This window comes from Lactuca serriola, chromosome 9 (genome assembly GCF_051521515.1).
Source record: "Lactuca serriola cultivar US96UC23 chromosome 9, Lser_US96UC23_V15, whole genome shotgun sequence".
Lineage (NCBI taxonomy): Eukaryota > Viridiplantae > Streptophyta > Magnoliopsida > Asterales > Asteraceae > Lactuca > Lactuca serriola.
In genome coordinates, this window is record NC_136416.1 from 8,722,247 (window position 1) to 8,744,261 (window position 22,015).

Sequence of the window (22,015 nt, forward strand, 5' to 3'; positions counted from 1 at the left end):
CCAAATCGAAGATCATTACAACTTAATACACCAAATCGAGTCGACTACTTCCATATTGATGATTGTGACAATTTTGTTTGATCGACAGTTGCTGATTGCGAATTGCTCCTTCCGACAATCTGTTTTGATCGACAATTGCTCCTTGCGACATTAGTCTTTGATTGACATTAGTTTTTGATCGACTTCTGTACTTCAAACTTTTGTGAATCATCTCCTCATCTTGTTTTATAGTTTCTACTCCATTCAATTCATGGAAAATTGGGTTCCAAATCAAGAAACACAAGTAAGAATTTGTATCTTAATCTACTACTCAATCTTTCAATGTGTTATTATGTATGTTGCTCATTGAAAATTGGATGTGTTAATCTACTACTCAATCTTTAAATGTGTTATTATGTATGTTATTAATTGAAATTTAAATGTGCTATGTTTACAGTTAACTTTTTTTTTCTATAAGTCCAAGCAATGGGGACTTTGACCTTGAATAAGAGAATTTAATGAAAACAACCATATATGTTCTTTTACTTGTTTCATTCCATATTGATGAAGTTATTCGGGTTATATACTTATAGATAGATTTTTTGGGTGTTTTGGATGTTTAATTTTTAGTGTTTAATTTGTTTCTTTAAAAGATTTGTTATGAAATCATAAGCTACAAAAGTAATACAAAATATTCGGGTTATTCGGGTTATTCGACTCCTTAATCATTTTGTACATGTTATTTGGGTTATTCGGGCTAGAACCGAACCGAACCGAATAATACCCGAACCGAACTGAACCCGTATTGCTTATTTGGTTCGGTTTTCGGATCACACAATTACCCTTATTCGGTTTTCGGTTTATTCGGGTCGGTTCAGTTCGGTTCGGTTCCGACCCGAATAACATCCCTAATTCAGAACATGCTATGGACACTACGAGTTTTTGGTTATGTCGTTTGGACTAACCAATGCTCTAGCAACATTGATGGATTTAATGAACAGGGTTTGTAAACCGTTCCTTGATAAATCTATGTTAGTGTTCATATATGACATTCTGATTTATTCGAGAGGCCAAGAGGAGCATGACAGACACCTGCGAGAAGTGTTAGAAGTCTTGAAGAAGGAGAAGCTGTATGCAAAGTTCTCCAAATGTGATTTTTGGATTCGAGAAGTCCAATTCTTGGGTCACGTGGTCAACCAAGAAGGGATAATGGTTGATATAGCAAAGATTGAAGCTGTGATGAAGTGGGAACAACCGAAAAGTCGCACGGAGATCCGAAGCTTTCTAGGATTAGCTGGATATTACCGAAGGTTTATCCAAGGATTTTCTTCGATCGCTACTCCACTAACAACTTTGACCTACAAAGGAGCTACTTATGCTTGGAGTGATAAGCACAAAGAAGCATTTGAGTTACTAAAGAAGAAGCTATTTGAAGCACCGATTCTTTCTCTACCCGATGGAGTTGAGGAATTCGATGTCTATAGCGATACGTATGGGGTTGGGTTAGGTTGTATTTTAAGCCAAAGAGAAAAGGTGATAGCATATGCGTCTCGACAGCTGAAAGAGCATGAAAAGAACTACCCCACTCATTATCTGGAGTTGGCAGCGGTAGTTTTCGCTCTAAAGATATGGAGGCATTACCTCTATGGAACGAAGTGAAAACTTTTCATTGATCATAAGAGTCTTCAATATCTCTTTAATCAGAAAGAATTGAATATGAGGCAACGACGTTGGCTAGATTTACTTAAGGACTATGACTGTGAGATACTTACCACCCTGGTAAAGCAAATGTTGTCGCAGATGCTCTCAGTCGGAAAGTCAATCTTGAGAGAAAAAGGCCAAGAGCGTTGAGAATAGAAGTTGTCTCGACAATTATGGAGAGTATAAAGAAAGCTCAAGAAGAAGCTTTAGAGAAGAATGACCGAAAGGAGGAACATTTGGGTAAAACGTTAGTGTTCGGTATAAACAGTCACAGACTGAACGTGTTCCAAGATCGGATTTGGGTACCGAAGTCCGTAGGAATAAGAGATCTTCTGATGGAAGAAGCTCACAAAATCATGTACTCGATTCATCATGGCAGCACCAAAATGTATAAGGACCTAAAACCCTATTACTGGTGGCCGACGATGAAGCTTGATGTAGCAAAGTATGTGGCTGAGTGTGTGACATGTGCGAGAGTTAAGGCACAACATCAGAAACCATATGGGAGTTTAGAACCTTTATCTGTACCTATGGGTAAATATAAGGACATTGCTATGGATTTTGTCACTAAACTGTCCAGAACAAAAAACGGTCACGACATGATTTGGGTGGTCGTTGATCGCTTCACTAAGAGTGCGCACTTCATAGCAGCCAATGAGAAATGGTCTATGGATAAGCTTGCAAATTGTTACGTGAAGGAAATTGTGAGGCTTCACGGTGTTCCATTAACGATTGTATCAGATCGTGATATCTGTTTCACCTCAAGGTTTTGGAGAAGTCTACAAGAGGAATTGGGTACCAAGTTGTGTTTGAGTACAACTTACCATCCACAGACTGATGGTCAGAGCGAACGAATGATACAAACAATTGAAGATATGCTGAGAGCATGTACCCTGGATTTCCAAGTTAACTGGGATGAACATTTACCTTTAGTAGAATTTTCCTACAATATTAGTTTCCACTCGAGTATAAAGATGGCACCTTATCAAGCTTTGTACGGATAGAAGTGTCGTATGCCGTCTTGTTGGCTTGAGGCTGGGGAAAAGCAGCTTATGGGATCCGAGATAGTCCATCAAACTGCTAAAAAGTTGAAAGTAATTAGGGAAATAATGTTAGCAGCTCAGGATTGTCAAAAGAGTTATGCTGACAAGAAAAGACGATCGATGACTTTTGAAGTTGGAGATTCGGTTTTGCTTAAAGTCTCACCGTGGAAGGGACTTATAAGATTTGGTAAAAGGGGAAAGTTAAGTCTAAGATTTATTGGATCGTTTAAGGTTCTTCAGAAGATTGGGAACCAAGCTTACAAGCTCGAATTACCCGAAGAACTGAATTGAATTCATAACACCATCCATGTTTGTTATTTGAGGATGTTCACGGGAGAAGTTCCCAATATAATTCCAATTTCAGAATTAAGAATTGATGAAAATAAGAGATTAATTGTAGAACCAGAAGAAATCGTTGACCGTAAGACTAAGAAGTTGCGACGCAAGATGGTCGAATTAGTACTTGTCCATTGGAAACATACGAATGGGCCAAATCTCACCTGGGAGACGGAGAGTGACATGATGAGTCGCTATCCACATTTATTTGTTGATGTGTGATTCCGGGGACGGAATCATCCTAAGGAAGAGAGAATTGTAATGCCCGTGTTTCTAAGCTAGACATTAATATTGATGTAATAGTCTAGGTTAACCTTTGTAACTCGTTTTGAAATAATAGAAATGTATTATTTGAGTATTATGTGTTTTATGCTTAACTGTGTGACTTAAATGAATTAAGAACAAGAATAAGCGTAATAATGGAATATTAGATAATCCCGATATCTATGAAGGAAGTTGTAGTGGTCGTGACGAGGATTCCGAAATTATAAAGAATGTCGAAATCCGAGTTATAACGAAGAAGTTATGACATGTTGAAGTTTTGCGACAGAACCGGTACGACACTGTGTGACATGTCGAAGTTTTGCGACATGTCAAATTTTTGTAGAATACGTTAAACCGAGATCATACGTAAAAAGAATGTCTAAATCTGACTTCGTATTAGGAAGTTATGATTTTTCGAAGTTTCGACTTAGCAGTATGCATCCCAAAGTTTGATTATGAGATCGAGTGATTTCTAGCCGAAACAATGTAAACGAGAATCGAAGATCGATAGTAGTCCAACGGTAAAAAGATAGACGAAAACAGACGTCATATGAAGGAGTTATGAATTTCTAACCGAGTTTTCCTGTCCCGACCTACTAAAAATAATATAATAAATAAAGTCAAAATTAGTCGACGGAGTCTAAATGAAAGTTGTAGAGCATAATCTCACTTACGCGTGGATATAAAGAACGTTGAAAACGGAGCTCGTATGCGAAATATATGAATTTCTGATGTTCGGGGCACAAACTTTAACCCCTGTGTCAGGGCTCATGACGTGAACAGGTGATGGACGCCTTCCAAAGCAAGTGGCGTGATGACGAACGCAATGAACTATGCAGGATCGAGCTCACGACGTGAGCATTTGAGGTTCACGATGTGAACCCAAAAATTAGACCCTATAAATAGAAATCGAAGGGCGGCCGACCATGGTTGCTAATTCACTTACTCTCTCACTCTCTACACCCTATCTAGCCCTCTTGAAGCACCCCCGAATCCCGGGTATCATCCCAACACCCGAAACCAATCCTAAAGCTCTGAAGATCCCAAGAAGAAAAGAGTTTTAAGCCGAAGCTCTACTCGCGAGAAGCCCGATGTGTGAAGATATCCCGGTTTCATCGAAGAATACTACTTGAAGAGCCGTAGTGTTGTCTGATAACCGTCTTATCAAGTGTGTGTATATTCATTTTCTTCTAACACATAGATACGAAGTATTCTCTATAAAATACGTGCTATGTGCTTATATATTATTTGTTTATTTGAAATAAGTGTTGAATGAATGTTTTATACATGTTTTACGTTGTATATGTATATTTATCTACATTTATGTTGGGTGAAACATGGGTAGATAGTTGATGTGTGATTAAATAAAATGATGAGAGACCTCGATGATGTTGCTGATTCAGTCATCTAGCGGAGTTTAGATGACGACCACAAACTTTTCTAGACAGTCTAGTGGAACGCTGGAAGGCGCGCCACCTGTAGGTGTTAATGAACTTGGGTGTTCATTTGTTGTACTCCATCCCCCACATGGTTGCCTTATTTGACATAAATTGTTGGGAACCCCCATAACAGTGTTGTCGCCCTGATGAAAATCCTTAGACTATGTCCCTTGTGATAGTTGTTTTAGGGACGTAAAGTGAGGATAACAGGAATGTGTAATCGATTTATTGTTGTTTGATGAAATTAATAAATTTATTTATTGTTGGATGAAAACCATATATGCTCACCAGGCTCCGAAGCCTGATCCACTTAGTTTTCTTTGTATTACAAGTAATGGCACCAGAGCATAAGTTGGATGACTTATCAAGATATTTTGGATTATAGACCAGTAGTTATAAATAACTGTTGTAAGGTATATTTTGTACTGTTTATGCTTTTGGTTTGTATCGGAACATGACATCCTGAGAGTTTGTTTTATAATGAAAATACATTTCTTTAAGAAATGCTTTTATAAATTTTTATCATATTTTGTTTTGGGAACAAGTTCCACAACTCTTTTAATCAAAGGATTACTCTGAATTATTTTAAAAGCATACATTAAATCAGTCTTTTCTGGCCGTAAAACTGGGGATGTCACACGTTGCGTTCTAAAGCCAGGGGTTAACCCTAATTTTTTGGGTTTACACCCTATTTAAGGTCCTTAAGTCCCTCAAGTCCATCACCCTTTCAGCCTCCATTGCCTTTTAGTGCTAACCTCGAAACCCTATCCATCTTAAGTGCATTTTGAACTTACATAGAGTGTTTGGGTGTTCTTTTGGGGTTTTGAAGAAAAAGGAAGCTTGATGAGAAGCAAAGAAGAAGAAGGAGCTTGTAGATCCAGAGTTGGTGCTTCATTTCTAGCCTATTGAAGGTATAAAGTTTGAAACTTGTTCATTTTAAGCTTAGATCTATGTTTAGGGAATATTTTAGCATCTTTTGGTCCCATAAATTGGTCTTTTGGAGTATGGGCTACTCCAGGCCATTTGAGTTGTCCTTTTGGACTCTTGGGAGTGCAAGAAGTCATAAAAATCGAATCTTGAAGGTTAAGACTCAACTATGCATGATTTGGTGACCACCTAAGAGAGTTAGAGGGCTTAATTCATGGTTTGAGTCCCAATGAGACATGGAAGAGCATAAAGTTTGCAACTCTATGGCTTAAGACACTATTATGAGCTTTGATCTAAGTTTTGGACGTTAAAGCTTAATGGATTAAGACATGGGAGGAAAAATGACATGATTGACTAGTATATTGAGCGTACTCTAGAGTACGCTGCGCGTATTGGGCCAGTGCCCCAATTTCGGATCATCAACGTAAGCCAGGCGTACGAGTCATGTACACAGTCTATGGACTTGGGAGATTTTTAGGCTCGAGACTTTTTGGGCTTTTGACTTGTTTAGGATTGGGCCTCGGGCCCACCTATTATAACAAGATATTTTTGGGCTTTAGGGCATGTTGGGTGCTCTTGGACCATATTAGGCCTTATAGGCCTTGTAGTTGGGCTTGTAATGCCTTTTTGGGCTTGCATGAATTTGGGCCTTGGTGGGAGGGAGGCCCAATGAGGCAAGGGTGAAGAAACCTTTTTTCCTTAAGTCAAGAATTATGGTTGGACTTTCGGGTTAGAATATTGGTCCAATTTCTGATTAGGATTTATACTTATGCCTTAGGGAGAGGATTTCCTGAGTCATCCGTTGAGTGTGATTTGATACCTTCAGTTTGAGGTGAGTTTCATTCACTATACCTGTGGGTCAAAGGCACCAATGTCGACCCACTAGTTTATGTTGTAGTACGATGGTTGACTTCGTGACAACTGTTAGCTATGCATGTGTTTGTTTGATTACTCTGTGATTCTTTGTTCTGATGTTATATAGTAGTAGTTGGGGTAAAATAGTTTCGATATCCGGTTGAAATAGACCGAAGGGGAATGCAAGCATCCAAATATGCTTGATTGTATCCGGTTGAAATAGACTGAAGGGGTTTGCATGCACCCAGATATGCTTGGTTGTATGTTTGTATGGTATAGGGTATTTTGGGGGAACTCACTAAGCTTGTGCTTAAAGTTTTTAGTTTATGTTTCAGGTACTTCCAGTTCGAAGGGGAAGGGCCTAGCCTGATCGCACCGCATCACCCTATGTTTTCCGCATTTTTGAGATTTTGGGAACTTGTACTCTGATAATATGTTGCTATGATACCATTTTGACGGATTTGATATGAGTAACGTATGTTTTGAATGAATTTAAAAGCAAAGTTTTTATCTGAATTTTTGGGATGTTATAGTTTTTCCCAGATTTGAAGTTTTGTCTTAAAGTTTAAAGAATTTCACAAATGGTCCCTATGCTTTCAAAACTTTTGATGTGTGGTCCTTATTGCTCACTCTGTTAAGTTTTGTCTGTTAACTGAAGGAAAGTTTTGTCATTTCACTACAACAGGGACTATTTATGACTTTTTTGTTATTAAGAAAAAAGAAATAACTATTTAAAAAATAAAGGGTCCCACCCTATGTGTGTGTGTGCGCGATATGGTTGCAACATTTAGAATTTTCAGATTGAATCTGGCTTAGTTGAGTATACTGGCAATGAAGTGCTTCCCATGTTGAGCAAACATGAGATACGTATGTTGTTTCAAGATCCAGATATGGATCATTCTTTGGTTGTTGCTGAAGTTGCTCTGTTTCATCTTTAGGGGGTTCAAATTTTTTCAAAGAGGGACATCGTAGATGAGATGTGAGCTTCTTATACACAGACCTTGGTGATGGAGTCGAAGGATTGTGTAAACCTTTGTGACATTTTAGATTGTTAGAAGTTAGAAATCAATTGATAAGAGATGTTATGAATGGAGAAATCATCTATTTCTTTTAAGATCTATGTAGTGAATAGATCGAAGAACATAATTTTTGTCCTTCAACTTCAACACCCCGCCACTCATTGGAGCTGGCTTTACCTTCGTCTTCTTCCTCCTCCTCTAGTTCCCCCTCTTGGGGACATGTTTCTTCAAGTATCAGGACTATGAAATTGTTCCATCTCATTTCTTTCAGTCTTCTCTTTACCACGTTCATAATAAAGTCATCTTCATCCTCATCGGCTTCTGTAGCATTATCAACATTCGTGGTCGTCGATTTCCCCAAGTTATCTTCGTTATCTTTCTTGGGCTCTTTGAAACCCGAAACAGGAACATGATTGTTGTCAGATTCCTTTTCTTGTTTGGTTTGTGGGCTTTTCTGAACTTTCTTGTTTTAAGGAACTTCATTTTCAGGTTTAAAGATGCAAATGTACTTGTATTACGACCCTGGTAGAAAAGCAAGCTGTATAAAAAAGAAATAAAGAGCATACAAGAAACGGTGAATTCGAACAATGATGTACCCACAATTTGTCAAAAAACTGATCAGATTAAAAATCATCAAATGGACTGAGAATACATAGATCTAACTCCATTTTTTCTACCAAGATTCTTCACGTTAAAAAGAGGGATTTTTCTTCTTAAACGAATTGGCAACGATATAGAATCTTGAAAGATGTGATATTAAACATAGAGATTGATTTACAAGAGAAGAAACAATGAGAAAGGTTGGGTAAAATAGATTCGCTATGATACATACCAGAAATCAGCAACAAGAAATCTAGTGAAAGCGATGCGAAGAAAGTGTAATAACCATCGAGTAGCCAGAAGGTAGAAAAAGAAACCATAAAAGAAGTCAGTTTGGGGAGGGAGTTGGAGAAGTGCAATCAGTGTTGACATTGATGCTTGCTTGCTTTCATTTGATGTATTTTTGGATTTGTTGGTGAATTAACTGTTGTGTTTGCTACTAATTAGAGCCTACCGAGGTTTGATTAGATTTAGCGAGAGGGGCACAAGCACCCAGACAAATGTGTGTGTGTGAGAGAGAGAGGAGGGATCCTTTATATATTAAATAATTATATTTATATATATATATATATATATATATATATATATATATATATATATATATATATATATAAACATCATAAATGGTCCTTGTGGTAATGAAATGACAAAAATGTCGTTCAGTTAATGGACATAACTTATCGGGGTGAGCAATAAAGACCAAATAACAAAAGTTTCGAAAGCACGAGGACCATCTGTGAATTTTTTTAAACTTATGGACTAAATTTCAGATCTGGAAAAAATATAGGGACCATCTATGATATTCTTTCTAAAATATAAAAGAATTGTAAATATTATATCTTCATCTCCTAGTAAAAAAAATACTAAATTTTTCATTTCTCATTTTTTTTATAATTTATAATTTCTTTTATCCTACTCTCTAAAAGTAATATATGTCTTTTTCTATGACTTTACATTTAAATTTAAATAATCTGTTAAGTCCCTTAAAATTAATATTATTAACAGAGATTTAAAATTCAAAATGTTTGGTAATTAATTACGTTGAAATAATCATTATAATTAATCTTATATTCCACTTATTTTGTTACGATTATTATCTATATTATTTTAATTTATCAATCGTGTATTACACGGGTTATAACCTAGTTGTATTATATATTAAATGGTAACGTCAATGGAAACTTCCACCATGGTTATCTTCATTTCAATATTTAACTATCAAAAATGATGGTTTCTTCTTTCCACTCTTCAACTTTCGAATAACGATTTACACCCTCTGTTTTGTACGTTTTTATGATTTATTAGTTTCGAAAATATCATTAAAATCTTTTATAATGCTCTGTCCTAAATCGTTACCCATTTGGGTATGGGTGATGTAATGTAGATGATTCGGGCGTTCAGATTTGGTTTTGGAGCCAAGGGGTGTTTTGGTAAAATGGCAGAGGGCTTTTATGAAAATTGGATTTTTGTTCGGGAAATTTTATTGCAAGTATGAGTTGATAAAAGTATAGAGCTTCTAGTTACCTTTTCATGGATATAAGGATCGTCGAAATTGGATTTATAACGAAGAAGTTATGGACTTCGAAGTATTTTAGGGTTTAAGAGGAAACCCTAGTACGCGAGGCGTACATAGGGAGTACGTAGGGAGTACTAGTGTGAAGGGCAGTATGTTGGGCATACATTGGTGTACGCTTATTGTACCCAGCAGGAATGATCGCGAACCTCAACCTCATACGTTAGGCGTACGAGGAGTACGCTATGCGTACGAGGGGTGCTTAAACCCTAATTTTTAAGCATGTGTACCCTATTTAAGCATCTTAAGTCTTTAGGACTGCCCTCTTTACCAACCCCCAAACCTCCTAAAACCCTAAATTGGCCCCTTAGCCTCTTGGTGGTGTTCTTGAGCTATTAAGAAGACTTTAGTGCTCATTTTTGCCTTTGTGAAGGAAGTAGAGAAGCTTGAAGTTGCCTTACTTGGTGAAAAGGTTTTGGATCCAGAATCATCATCTTGTGGGAAAGCTTTCTGAGGTATCAAGTTTTCATCTTGGCTTGTATATGTTTAAATCTCTTCATGCTTAGCTTTTTATGCTTTTGGTCCCTTTTCGGGTTTATGGAAGAGTTAAGCCGTTTAAGGGCTTGTTCTTTAAGATCGGAGTTTGTTTTGGTCTCCTTGATCATAAAGGTGCGATTTTTGGTGTCATGCATGCATTAAGTCACTTATTAAGTCCCTTTTAATCTTAAGAGCTTCATTTATCCATGCATAAACGTAAAGTTAGCAACTTTACATGATAATCCAGCTCAAGGAAGTCAGATATATGTTTTGGAGCCTTGTCTTAAGGGATTAAGTGTTAAATCAAGTTTTGGGCTGAAGAGGGTGAGTACGCTGGGCGTACAAGCCTCCAAGCGAGTACGTTGTGCGTACGTGTTGAATATGACCCGCGTACTCGGTCTGTTGGGCCTCGCATGTTTGTGTTTCGGGTTTGAGCCACCCTTTGGGCTTGGTTGCTTGGGGTATTGTTGGGCCAAATGAGAACAATTGTTTTGGACTAGGAAGAGTTATTGGGCTTTAGGGTAAGACCCATGAAAGGGTTTGGGGCCAATTTAGAAAATTAGGCCATAAGTGGGCTTTAGATGGTGTTTTATTTGTGGGCCTTTTTGATTGTGAGTTTGGGCCTTAATCTTGGACCAAACTAGGTGAGGGTATGACATCCCCTTTTTCACGGCCAGAAAAGACCGATTTGTTTATGCTTTGTTTTATAAAATCAGAGTAATCCTTTGATTAAATCAGTTGCGGAATTTTTCCCCAAATAAGATATGATAAAACTTTTGTAGAGACATAAGAACATGGTTTGGCATGCGGAATTAAAGTTTGCACAATTGAACATGGTGATTTGGGTGTTTAAGAGATATATTGAATGTATATGGTGTTACAAAAAAGGACTAGATCTAGACTACATAATTAACACGCACTTACACACTCACTTTCTACATCTCTCAAGCACACCTCTACAAGTGGACAAACCCACTATTTATAGAGGTGTTTATATGTCTCTCTCTCTCTAACAAATGGGTCTAAAGGCTAAAGCACCACATGCAAGTGGGTTTTACAAAAGTCAAACATTTACAAAGTCATGAATGAATAACTTTGCACCCCAACATTCTCCCCCTCAAAGTTAGGAATGAATGACCCACTTTAAATCTTCCAAAATCAAGCACTACGCGGGTTCGAGCCTTAAAGGTGACACATGTCGAAACGAACTTCAATCTTCTATTCTTCCATGATTCTTCAATTTGGGCTCTAGGATGTGAGACCATACAATCCGAGCAGCAATGAATGATCAAGAGTATTCCAAACTCCAAATAATCATCCAAAAGTTGTGCATAAAAACACACCCCAAAAATCTTCAATAAACCAAACCCATTTCGAATACATCACTTCCGAACTTCCAATTGCATCATCTCGTAATCTTCAAAACTTCAAGATCACTTCGGTCTTCAAATTCGCGTAATATGAAAAATTCAAGTTCGAATTTCCATATAAAACTTCTCCCCCTTTTTATAATCGAAATTTGATTATAAAACTCCAAGGAAAAAGAACGTGCTCTATTCGAAATTTTTCATGTTAAAACTCCCCCTTAACATGTGGCATAAACTTTGTGCTTCAATCCGGAAAACCCAAAAAATAACCAATTTTTAGCGTCGTTCACGGATCACCTTTGACAAAATTTCTCAAAAATGGGTAGAAATTGTCAATATCAAAATTCTGCAGTGACCCGATGCGTCAAAAACAGTCAAATATGCGAAACACACTCCCATTTGCGAAACTGGGTAAAATGTGTAAATTCGCACAAACTGCAAGGACAAGAATTGAAAATTCTGCAATTTCGTTATTTTATGACCCCATTTGCGAAGTTGGACCACTTATATTCTTTCTTGAAAAGAGCAGGGACCAAATGCGAACATATTTGTTTTCTTCTTCATTGAATGATTAACAGGGAATGCTTCGCACACCCTTCGCATCTTTCACTCACCTTTCGCATCTTTCACCCAATTAATCAAATGAACCAAATGCGAATGAACAACTTCCAGATATGCGAACCATGGATAAGAAAATACTTCGCATCTTAACTCCAAAATTGAACAAAATGCGAACTCACGTGATCTCTGTAACCAAATGCGAACTCAAAATTACCACCTTATGTGCGAACTCAATTGAACATTAAAATCTATCCATAGATGCGAACTCAATTGAGATACTTTCGCAAAATCAACGTCTAACAACTCCAAAATCGAGTTTTCATTCTTTTGCAAACATCAATTTCCCAGTCCTTCTTGACTTCGCATTCTCCTTCACGAATCATCCCTCAATCATCAACCCAATATTGACATCAATTACAATCGATTTCAAAAACCATCGACATTCGCATCTTGATCCAAAAATCATCAACCACATACTTATCTCACCAAATGTGAACTGAATATCACATTTAAATTCTCTTTGCATTCTATATATGCGAACACAATCCAGATCTCCGACTCCAAGCTTGCGAAATCAAAATCAATTAACCTCATATGCGAACTCAATGAAGATCCAGATGCGAACTCAACTGATTTCATATGCGAACCATATCATCAAATACGAACATTAATTTTTGAGACCCAGATGCGAATATTCTTGGCATTCAAACCAATTAATCGATTTTCAAAATCAAATTCACATTTCCAGATCAACCACTTGATTATCACATATCCATTAAACCATACGATAGCCCTTCGTTCATCAACAATCGAAATTATCTTCCCATACGAACAATCAGATCTCGATTTCAAACCAACAAACCAAATCCTAGAATCACACGATGATAATCCAATTGTACAACTCAGTGAAGCGTGTGTACAAGTTGAACCAAGAACAACAATTTGGACTTTTTGTTTTGACTTTCAGTTCTTCAGTCAACAAACAACAAATTGATAACTTTTCAGAACAATTTCAGATCAAAATGTGTTCCTTCAACAGTTCTTCACACATTCAAGTGTTCTTGATCCACAATTTCATCAAAATCAAAAGATCAATTTCCGACTTCTTCACTGGAACTTGTATAAAATCGAGTTCATCATATTCCAAATCATAAGAAATCGACACTCATTATCAGATATACATTCAACATCGATCGAGAAAAATACAATGAGAAGTCAAGATTAAGAGCTGAAGAACAATTGATTATGAATGATCAATAAAGTATCAATATCAAAGGCAATCGGATCGATTCAAGACTAGATAAATCGAGAGAAAAACAATGATTAATATCCACCAACGAAACTGATTTGATACAATCGACTTTCGATTCAACATACAAGATCGTGATTATCGATTTGCTAGAAGAAGAAAATAGATGTCGGATATGCGAATACAATCAGATACATCGAATCTATCAGTTGGATTACAAGTTTGGGCTTCAATCTGGTTGAATGAACAGTAATGGATCGAGATTTTGGGCTCAAAGTTATGGATCATATATCGATCATTGATTTAGTAAATTTTATTTTGTTTTTGGTTTGAATTTGATCTAAACAAAAATTGATTGGATCAACAATGAGGTTTGAAACGAATTATATCCAATGAATCAAAACGATCAAAAATCAAGAACGCAAAGCACGAATCCAAATATTACGAGAGATCATAGAGAGAGACTCACCAAAATTGTTCAAATTGTGACAAAAATTTCCAAACCGTGAATCGTTCTTCAAAAATCACCTTGATCTTGAAGACCCGCTCTGATACCAATTGTAGAGACATAAGAACATGGTTTGGCATGCGGAATTAAAGCTTGCACAATTGAACATGGTGATTTGGGTGTTTAAGAGATATATTGAATGTATATGGTGTTACAAAAAAGGACTAGATCTAGACTACATAATTAACACACACTTACACACTCACTTTCTACATCTCTCAAGCACACCTCTACAAGTGGACAAACCCACTATTTATAGAGGTGTTTACATGTCTCTCTCTCACTCTAACAATCAAATGGGTCTAAAGGCTAAAGCACCACATGCAAGTGGGTTTTACAAAAGTCAAACATTTACAAAGTCATGAATGAATAACTTTGCACCCCAACAACTTTATCAAAACATTTATCAAATAGAATGTACTTTTTTTTAAATAATAAAATCTCGGGATGTCATGTTCCGATACAGACCAAAAGCATAAACAGTATAAAATAGACCTTACAACAGTTATTTATAACTACTCATCTATCATCCAAAATCTCTCGTCATGTTAACCAACTTATGCTCTTGTGCCACTACCTGTGATACAAAGAAAACTGAGTGGGTCAGGCTTGGGAGCCTGGTGAGCATATAGGGTTTTCAACCCACAATAATATAATTATTATATTCAATTATCAAACAATCAACCCAATTACCCATCCTCATTATCTTCTTTACTCTTAAGGTTTTATCCTAAAAATCGACTATCCTTCATTCATTCATTCCTAAGGATTAACCTAAGGGATTGGCACGAAGTCCATTGCTGCCAAAGTTTATCTATCAGGTACTAAGTCCATAGTTACCAACACTTATCTCTCAGGTACTAAATCCATAGCTATCAGGCGCTAACTCCATAGTCACCAAGGTTCACTTAACAGACGCTAACTCCATAGTCACCAAGGTTTATACAATAGGCGCTAACTCCATAGTCACCAAGCTTTATCTATATGGTACTAAATCCATAGCTACCAAGGTTCATCTATACGGTAATAAATCCATAGCTGCCAAGGTTCTTTGTTAGGCACTAAGACAATAGCTGCCAGGGTTCTTTGTTAGGCACTAAGACAATAGATGCCACGCTTCTTTATTAGGCACTAAGACAATAGCTGTCAGGGTTCTTTGCTAGGCACTAAGACAATAGCTGCCAGAGTTCTTTGTTAGGCACTAAGATGATAGCTGCCAAGGTTCTTTATTAGCCACTAAGACAATAGCTGCCAGGGTTCTTTGTTAGGCACTAAGACGATAGTTGCCAAGGTTCTTTATTAGGCACTAAGACAATAGTTTCCAGGGTTCTTTGTTAGGCACTAAGACAATAGCTGCCAAGGTTTACTCATACCATCTTTCATCACACACCAACTATATCATCTACCAATGTTCTACTCAATATATTTGTAGATATAAACACATATACAGTTTAACTCATTTAAAACTATATAAAACATCCATACCACACTCATCTCAAATAAACAACAATATATAAACACATAGCACGTATTTCATAGAAAATACATCATATTTATGTGTTAGAAGAAAGTAACTATACACTCACACATAACATAGATGTAATACATTCAACCGATACTTGTATTAAAATCGTGTTTATGAAAGGGACTATACACTCACACATATAAACAACAACATATATACACATAACATGTATTTTATAAAATAATCCATATCTATGTGTAAGATGAAAGTGACTATACACTCACTTGATCAGAAGATGATCGGACGACACTACGGCCCTCCAAGTAGTAATTCTTTGGTGAAACCAGGATATCTTCACACACCGGGTTTCTCGTGGACAGAGCTTCAGCTCGGAAACTCTTTTCTTCTTGGGATCTTCGGGCTTTGGGACTTGCTTCGGGTCTCGAGATGATACTGGGGCTTCGGGGGGGGGGGGGTTAAAATAGGGCTTAGTGAGTGTATCAAGAGTGGGAGAGAAGAGATGGAGCAACCATAATCGGTTGGCCCTTGATTTCTATTTATAGGGCAAAATTCTCATTTTCCACGTCGTGACCAGTACTTTCACGTCGTGGGATTGATCATCACTGCATTCGTCATCGCAAGTTGGGTCTGGCAGACTCCAGGAGGCGTCAGAAGACATGCCACGTCGTGACCACTTATTTCACGTCGTGGTCTCTGACAGTCTTAGGGTTTCGTGCCCCGAACTTCAGAAAATCATAACTTTCGCATACGAACTCCGTTTTCGACATTATTTATATCGACGCCTAGGTAAAAACAAGATCTACAACTTTCATTTAGACTTTGTCGGCTAATTTTGACTTTATTTTTATTATATTATTTTTAGTAGGCCGAGACAGGAAAACTCCGCTAGAAATTCATAACTCCTTCATCTAAACTCCGTTTTCGTCTGTCTTTTTACCGTTGCACTACTATTAATGAGATATTCGACTCTCGTTTAGATTGTTTCGGCTAGAAATTAATCGATCTCAAATCGAGTATTCGGGTTGCATACCGCTAAGCTGAAACTTCGAAAAATCATAACTTCTTCATGTGAAGTCAGATTTGGGCGTTCTTTTTATGCACGCTCTCGGTTTAACGTATTCTACAACTTTCATTTAGATCGCTAAGGCCAAATATCGCTCTAACATAAATTCACTATTTACGTCGCGCGGTGTCGTGCCGGTTCTGTCACGAAACTTCGACATATCATAACTTCTTGGTTATAATTCGGATTTCGACATTCTTTATATATTCGGAAACCTTGTCACGACCACTACAACTTAGTTAAGATTATTCATTCTAAATAATCTTATATCAAAAATTCGTTTTCGACACTTATTGTCTCTTAATTTACTAGTCCGGATCTACGGTCGTTACAGAGGGGTAAAATGGTCTTTTTACCCATGTTTGGATTGTTGGATTTGCATTGGAATCCAAATGTTAATTTGCTGTTATTTGATATTGATAGATCGGGGAATTGTCGGACCAGCAGCCAGGGATTAACAATGTGATTCAGCAGTGCGTGGTGAGTCTCCTCATTATACTATGGGTCGAAGGCACCAATGACGGCCCAATCGGTTTATGTAATATAGGAAGACCAAGGGTGGTCCTTGGCATTTGTATGAAAGACCAAGAGGTGGCTCCTGGCAGATCTATATGCAAGACCAGAGTGGACTTTGGCAGTTAAGTAGATAAGTAGTTGTAGATTATATGCTAGTTGTCATGATACTTGCATGGAAGACCAGGAGGTGGCTCCTGACACTTGTCTGTAAGACCCAGGGTTTTGGTCCCTGGCTTGGCAAAGAAAGACCATGATACGGCTCGTGGCATAATGACAAGACTATAATTGGCACATAACACCTCCTATTGCATGTTTGATATGTATAACTTGTATGTTATGTATGATATGTGGTATTCGGGGAACTCACTAAGCTTTGTGCTTATAGTTGTTGTATGTGGTTTCAGGTACTTTCGGTTCGAAAGGGAAGGCCCCGGCTTGATCGCAGCGCATACACTTATATTTTCCGCAACTTTAAGATTTTGGAATTATACTCCGATAACTGTTTTTATTATAAAATATCTTTAAGGATTTGTTTAAATGATAAATGGGTGTTTTGATTGTTTTAAAAATGAATTTTTTACCCTCGTATTTAGGAATGTTACATCCTTCCACCCTTTACTTTGCAAAATATATCATTTCAGTCCCTTGACTTAGAAGTTTCTAAAATATCACTTTCACCCTTTTTATTATTTAAAGTTTTGTATATATATATATATATATATATATATATATATATATATATATATATATATATATATATATATATTATTTTCGTACATTTTTCAACCTTTTACTTTGTAAATTGTCATTTTTAGTCCCTCGACTTTCAACTTTCTGAAACGTCATTTTCACCCCTTTATTTTTTAATGTTTTGTGTTTAACCCACATAGTATGTATAATATGATTTTCATATGGTTACCATCCGTCAACTTTATCAGATGTCACTTTCACCTCATCGAATTTGATCTTTGTAAAATGTCACTTTCACCCCCTTTGACTTTTTAAACTTTTGTGTTTATTCATCCACCAACAGTTTTGTCAATGATATCGACATTTTATATTTACATACCAATAAATGTAACTGTACTAACGTATTGTTGCCACCACAACAAACGTTTATGATTTTCCTACGATTACCACCCATCATCTTTGTCAAATGTCACTTTTATCTCCCTTGACTTTAAACATTCTCAGCTTTCTAAACATTTGCGAATATCTTATCCACTGATAGTTTTGTCACTGGTACCGATATTTTATATTTATCTACTAAAACATACAATAGTTCTTAAATTTTATCAATATAATCGTTAGAATTCAATTTATAAAATATATTTACGCCACGTTATGACAAAATACTAGTTCATTATGAGTATCATTTATCAAACTAGACACTCACTTTGAAAAAGAAAACTATTAATAAAAAGACTTCCACAATAAAATATAATTTGTTTGTTTTCAGATGCTATGAAGTATTTAGAAAAAAAAAGAAAATTTATTAGCCGATTAGAGGTTTTACATCGATATAAATTAAAAAAATATTTAGATGAAAAATAGTTTATTTCGATTAAAAACCTTTAATAAATTATTTTTTCATAAATTATCTCATATTTACTTATAAACTAATAAGCTAATAAATAATAGACATTTTTTTTCATAACATCCGTACTATAGATTTTCTTATCCTCATTTTTTTTTTAAAAAAAAAAAAGTTAAAAAAAAAAAAAAAAGAAAACAATGTAGCCGAACCTATCGTAATCTAATTATCTAAAGGATGATAACGACAAAATCCAGCTCCCAACACTCATTTACACTGTTTGCTGCATACATATTCTGTCGTCTTGTTCAAGTTCGCCGTACAGACGTACAGCCACGTGATCACCCACTTCTCCTCACGTGGCCACCACTGTTTCATAAAACTATAAATCCTAATCCATAAAGTACCACCCTTTTGTCCTCTTGTCTCTGCTGGCATTTCTGCTGACACGTATGAAGCCATTTCGCCACTTGCCGCCATGCATGCTTCCACTTCATCCTCGCTTCGGACACCTCATATGATGATCCATTACACGAGTGTCACTATATATAGATGTAGATGATTGGAAGACAATCAGCAAGTCAAACCGGAAAATATGGAAGTTAAAGGAAGAATTTGTTTGGTTTTGTCGTTGTTTGTAGCTGTGTGCCTTGTTTCTGCCACCGTGAGTCTAGCTCGGAGTGAAAGAGATCGAGAACTTGGTGTTTGCAAGCTCAAGTGCGAGGAGCTTCCGGGGGCGGAGCAAGATGAGAAGCTTAGGTGCAAGCAGAGTTGCGAAAAGTACCATCAAGAGAAGCAGAAGAGGGAAAGAGAAGGTGGCCAGGGAAGAGAAAGAGGACAATCCGGTGGCAGATCCGGCGAGGGTGGTGGTCAATACGACATCGTTTTTGCTGACATAGAACGTGAACTCCGTGAGATGGTGGGGAAATGCCACCAGAGTTGCCAGGTAATTAATGTGAACTATAAATACTTTCCGATCGAGGGATTTGTGAGCAACGCTTTGCATATTCTCAAATTCCTTTAATTCCGGTATGATCACTAGGGGAGCAAAGGAGAGCAAGAGGATCCGGAATGCTTCCGGACATGCATGGAGCAATACGGCCGGCCGGAGCAAGGGAAGCGTCGCGGCAGAGGTGGTGATGACACCAGCATGAGTCAAAAGAGCCGAAAAGGCGAAAGGGAGTATGGGAAAGGACAACAATTAAATAACCCTTACGTCTTTGAAGATCATCACTTCACAACAAGGATAGAAAGCGAACAAGGGAGTGTTAGGGTTCTTCAGAAGTTCACTGATCGATCGGAACTTTTCCAAGGTATCGGGAAATACCGGGTGGCAATTCTCGAAGCTCAACCTCAGACCTTCATAATTCCAAACCATTGGGATGCAGACACCCTGTTCTTCGTTGCAAATGGTATCAAAACTTCTTGGATCGCCATTAACCAATTAAGTTGATTCAAATTATATTTCTAATCTTTTAACGGGTTTTGATCAATTTCACAGGAGAGGGGACTATCAGTTTGATCAACACAGAAAATTCATTAGAAAATCACAACATAAAACGTGGCGATATTTTCCGAGTACCCGCCGGAATCAACGCGTATCTGATTAACCGACACAACAACGAAAAACTTGTGTTGGCGAAGATCCTACATTCCATCTCCGTCCCCGGTGAATTGCAGGTGAGATTCGAATTCATCTCAAAATTGGTTGGGATTACTACATTCAGATCGAGGAAATTAATGGTGTTGATTACATTTATGATTTCAGACATTCGTCGGCGTAGGAGGTGACAACCCCGAATCATCGTTTTTCAATGCATTCAGCAACGAAGTTCTTCAAGCTGCATTCGATGTAAGTCTCGTTTCTTTGGATTCTACGATGAAATGATGGATATCGAGTGTTGATGTAGGCGAATTCTTGTATAGATGGATCGAGGTTCGCTGGAGAAACTGTTTGGGCAACAGAAACAACAAGGGATATTCAAGAAAGCTACGGAGGAACAAATCAGAGCGTTGAGTGGCAAAGATGAAACTCGAACATGGCCGTTTGGAGAAAGAAAGGGTCCTTACAATATCTACATGGAGAAGCCGTCGGTCCAAAACGAGTATGGAAACCTCCATGAGGTCGATTCCAAAGATTTTTCGGATCTTCGAGACATGAATGTCGCCTTTTCGTTGTTCAACATAACACAGGTGTGTGTTTCTCTAAACTCTGGCTCAGTTTCTCGAACAAAATCAATAAAAATGGAGTAATAATGGTTTTGATTTGGTAGGGATCAATGGCGGGACCGTTTTACAACACAAAGACGACGACGGTGTTGGTGGTGGCCGACGGTGTCGGTCAATTTGAGATGGCATGCCCTCACTTATCCGAGCAAGCTGGTAGGAACATTGAAACTTCGCCTGGTTACGAGAAAGTGAACTCTCAGATTCGACGGGGAACCGTGGTGGTGATTCCGGCTGGTCACCCTGTTGTACTTGAAGCTTCCGGCGAGCAGAACCTGGAAGTGATAGGATTCGGGCTGAACTCAGATCGAAACGAGTGGTTCCCACTTGCCGGAAGGGACAATGTGATGAGCCAATGGGAGGATGAGGCGATGGAGCTTACATTCGGCATTCCGGCGAATGAGGTGCAAAAGGTGATAGAGAAGCAGAAGAAGAAGCTCTTCTTCAAGGGTCCGGTGAGACGCGGTCGTGCTTTTGCCTAAACTTTATGTGGTTGTTGAGTTTTGACGTTGTAATCAATGGTAATTAATGTGCTAACAATGTTTATATAAATAAAACGGCCTTTCCTTTCGTGTGTTGTATCAACTATCAAAGTTGGCAACACATTTTTCTTAACTGAGTTCCAACTTGTTTCCTTTTTGTTCGACTCGTTTTCTATTGGTTAATTCTTCAATCGGTTAAGGAAAATATATAATCCATATTCGTAAAAAGTAAAAACTTTTCTATCAAAAAGTTTTGATAGTGTATATATTAAAATTAAGGAAAGAAATGATCCCCAATAAGATATGAAATGACAATAGTTAACACAAACATTGCCAGTATCAACATATGAACTCCAGTATGTCTCATGATATGTGGTAGATTTAAGAAAGAAAAGGTTCCATACAAACACTATATAGAAATTACTTAACATGTGGCATCGTATGAAAATAACAGTCATAAGTACCCATTAGTATTTTTCTATTAGCTTTCTGGTCATATTTAAGTCCTAGTTTTACAAATTACAATACTGATTTGTTGCTTTATGTTGCTAGTTTTTCTCATTTCTGTTGTAAGCGTGAATTAAGGCTATCTAAACAAGCCTTCTTTATTCAATAAAGCCTGCAATTCGATCCGGGACCTTTGAGATTCTCTTTGTTTTTCTTGTTCTAATTATTAACATCGTATATATTGGTACATGGTTGGATAGATTCAGGTTGAATGATACGCGCTTTTTTTTTTTTTGTTTTTTTGTTTTTTTTGTTTTACAAATTACAATTTATATAGGATCTAATGAGTTATCAATGATACAA

At 37.2% G+C, this 22,015-nt stretch overlaps 1 protein-coding gene across 1 annotated transcript; it reads left to right on the top strand.

Annotated features, from left to right (window-relative positions):
- The first annotated feature begins 19,064 nt into the window (after positions 1-19,064).
- On the top strand, positions 19,065-21,338 carry PAP85 (cupin family protein). The gene is made up of 6 exons (XM_079020113.1): positions 19,065-19,443; positions 19,540-19,909; positions 19,999-20,177; positions 20,266-20,349; positions 20,424-20,690; positions 20,771-21,338. The coding sequence occupies exons 1-6, from the start codon at positions 19,093-19,095 to the stop codon at positions 21,203-21,205; spliced, it is 1,686 nt and encodes a 561-aa protein (XP_078876239.1). The 5' UTR covers positions 19,065-19,092; the 3' UTR covers positions 21,206-21,338.
- The last annotated feature ends 677 nt before the right edge of the window (positions 21,339-22,015 follow it).

Excerpts from the sequence above, each read along its gene's own strand:
- PAP85 (XM_079020113.1), top strand. The coding sequence starts at position 19,093 with ATGGAAGTTAAAGGAAGAATTTGTTTGGTTTTGTCGTTGTTTGTAGCT. Across the intron at positions 19,444-19,539 it reads AATGCCACCAGAGTTGCCAG|GGGAGCAAAGGAGAGCAAGA; the intron begins GTAATTAATGTG and ends TATGATCACTAG. Across the intron at positions 20,178-20,265 it reads CCGTCCCCGGTGAATTGCAG|ACATTCGTCGGCGTAGGAGG; the intron begins GTGAGATTCGAA and ends TTATGATTTCAG.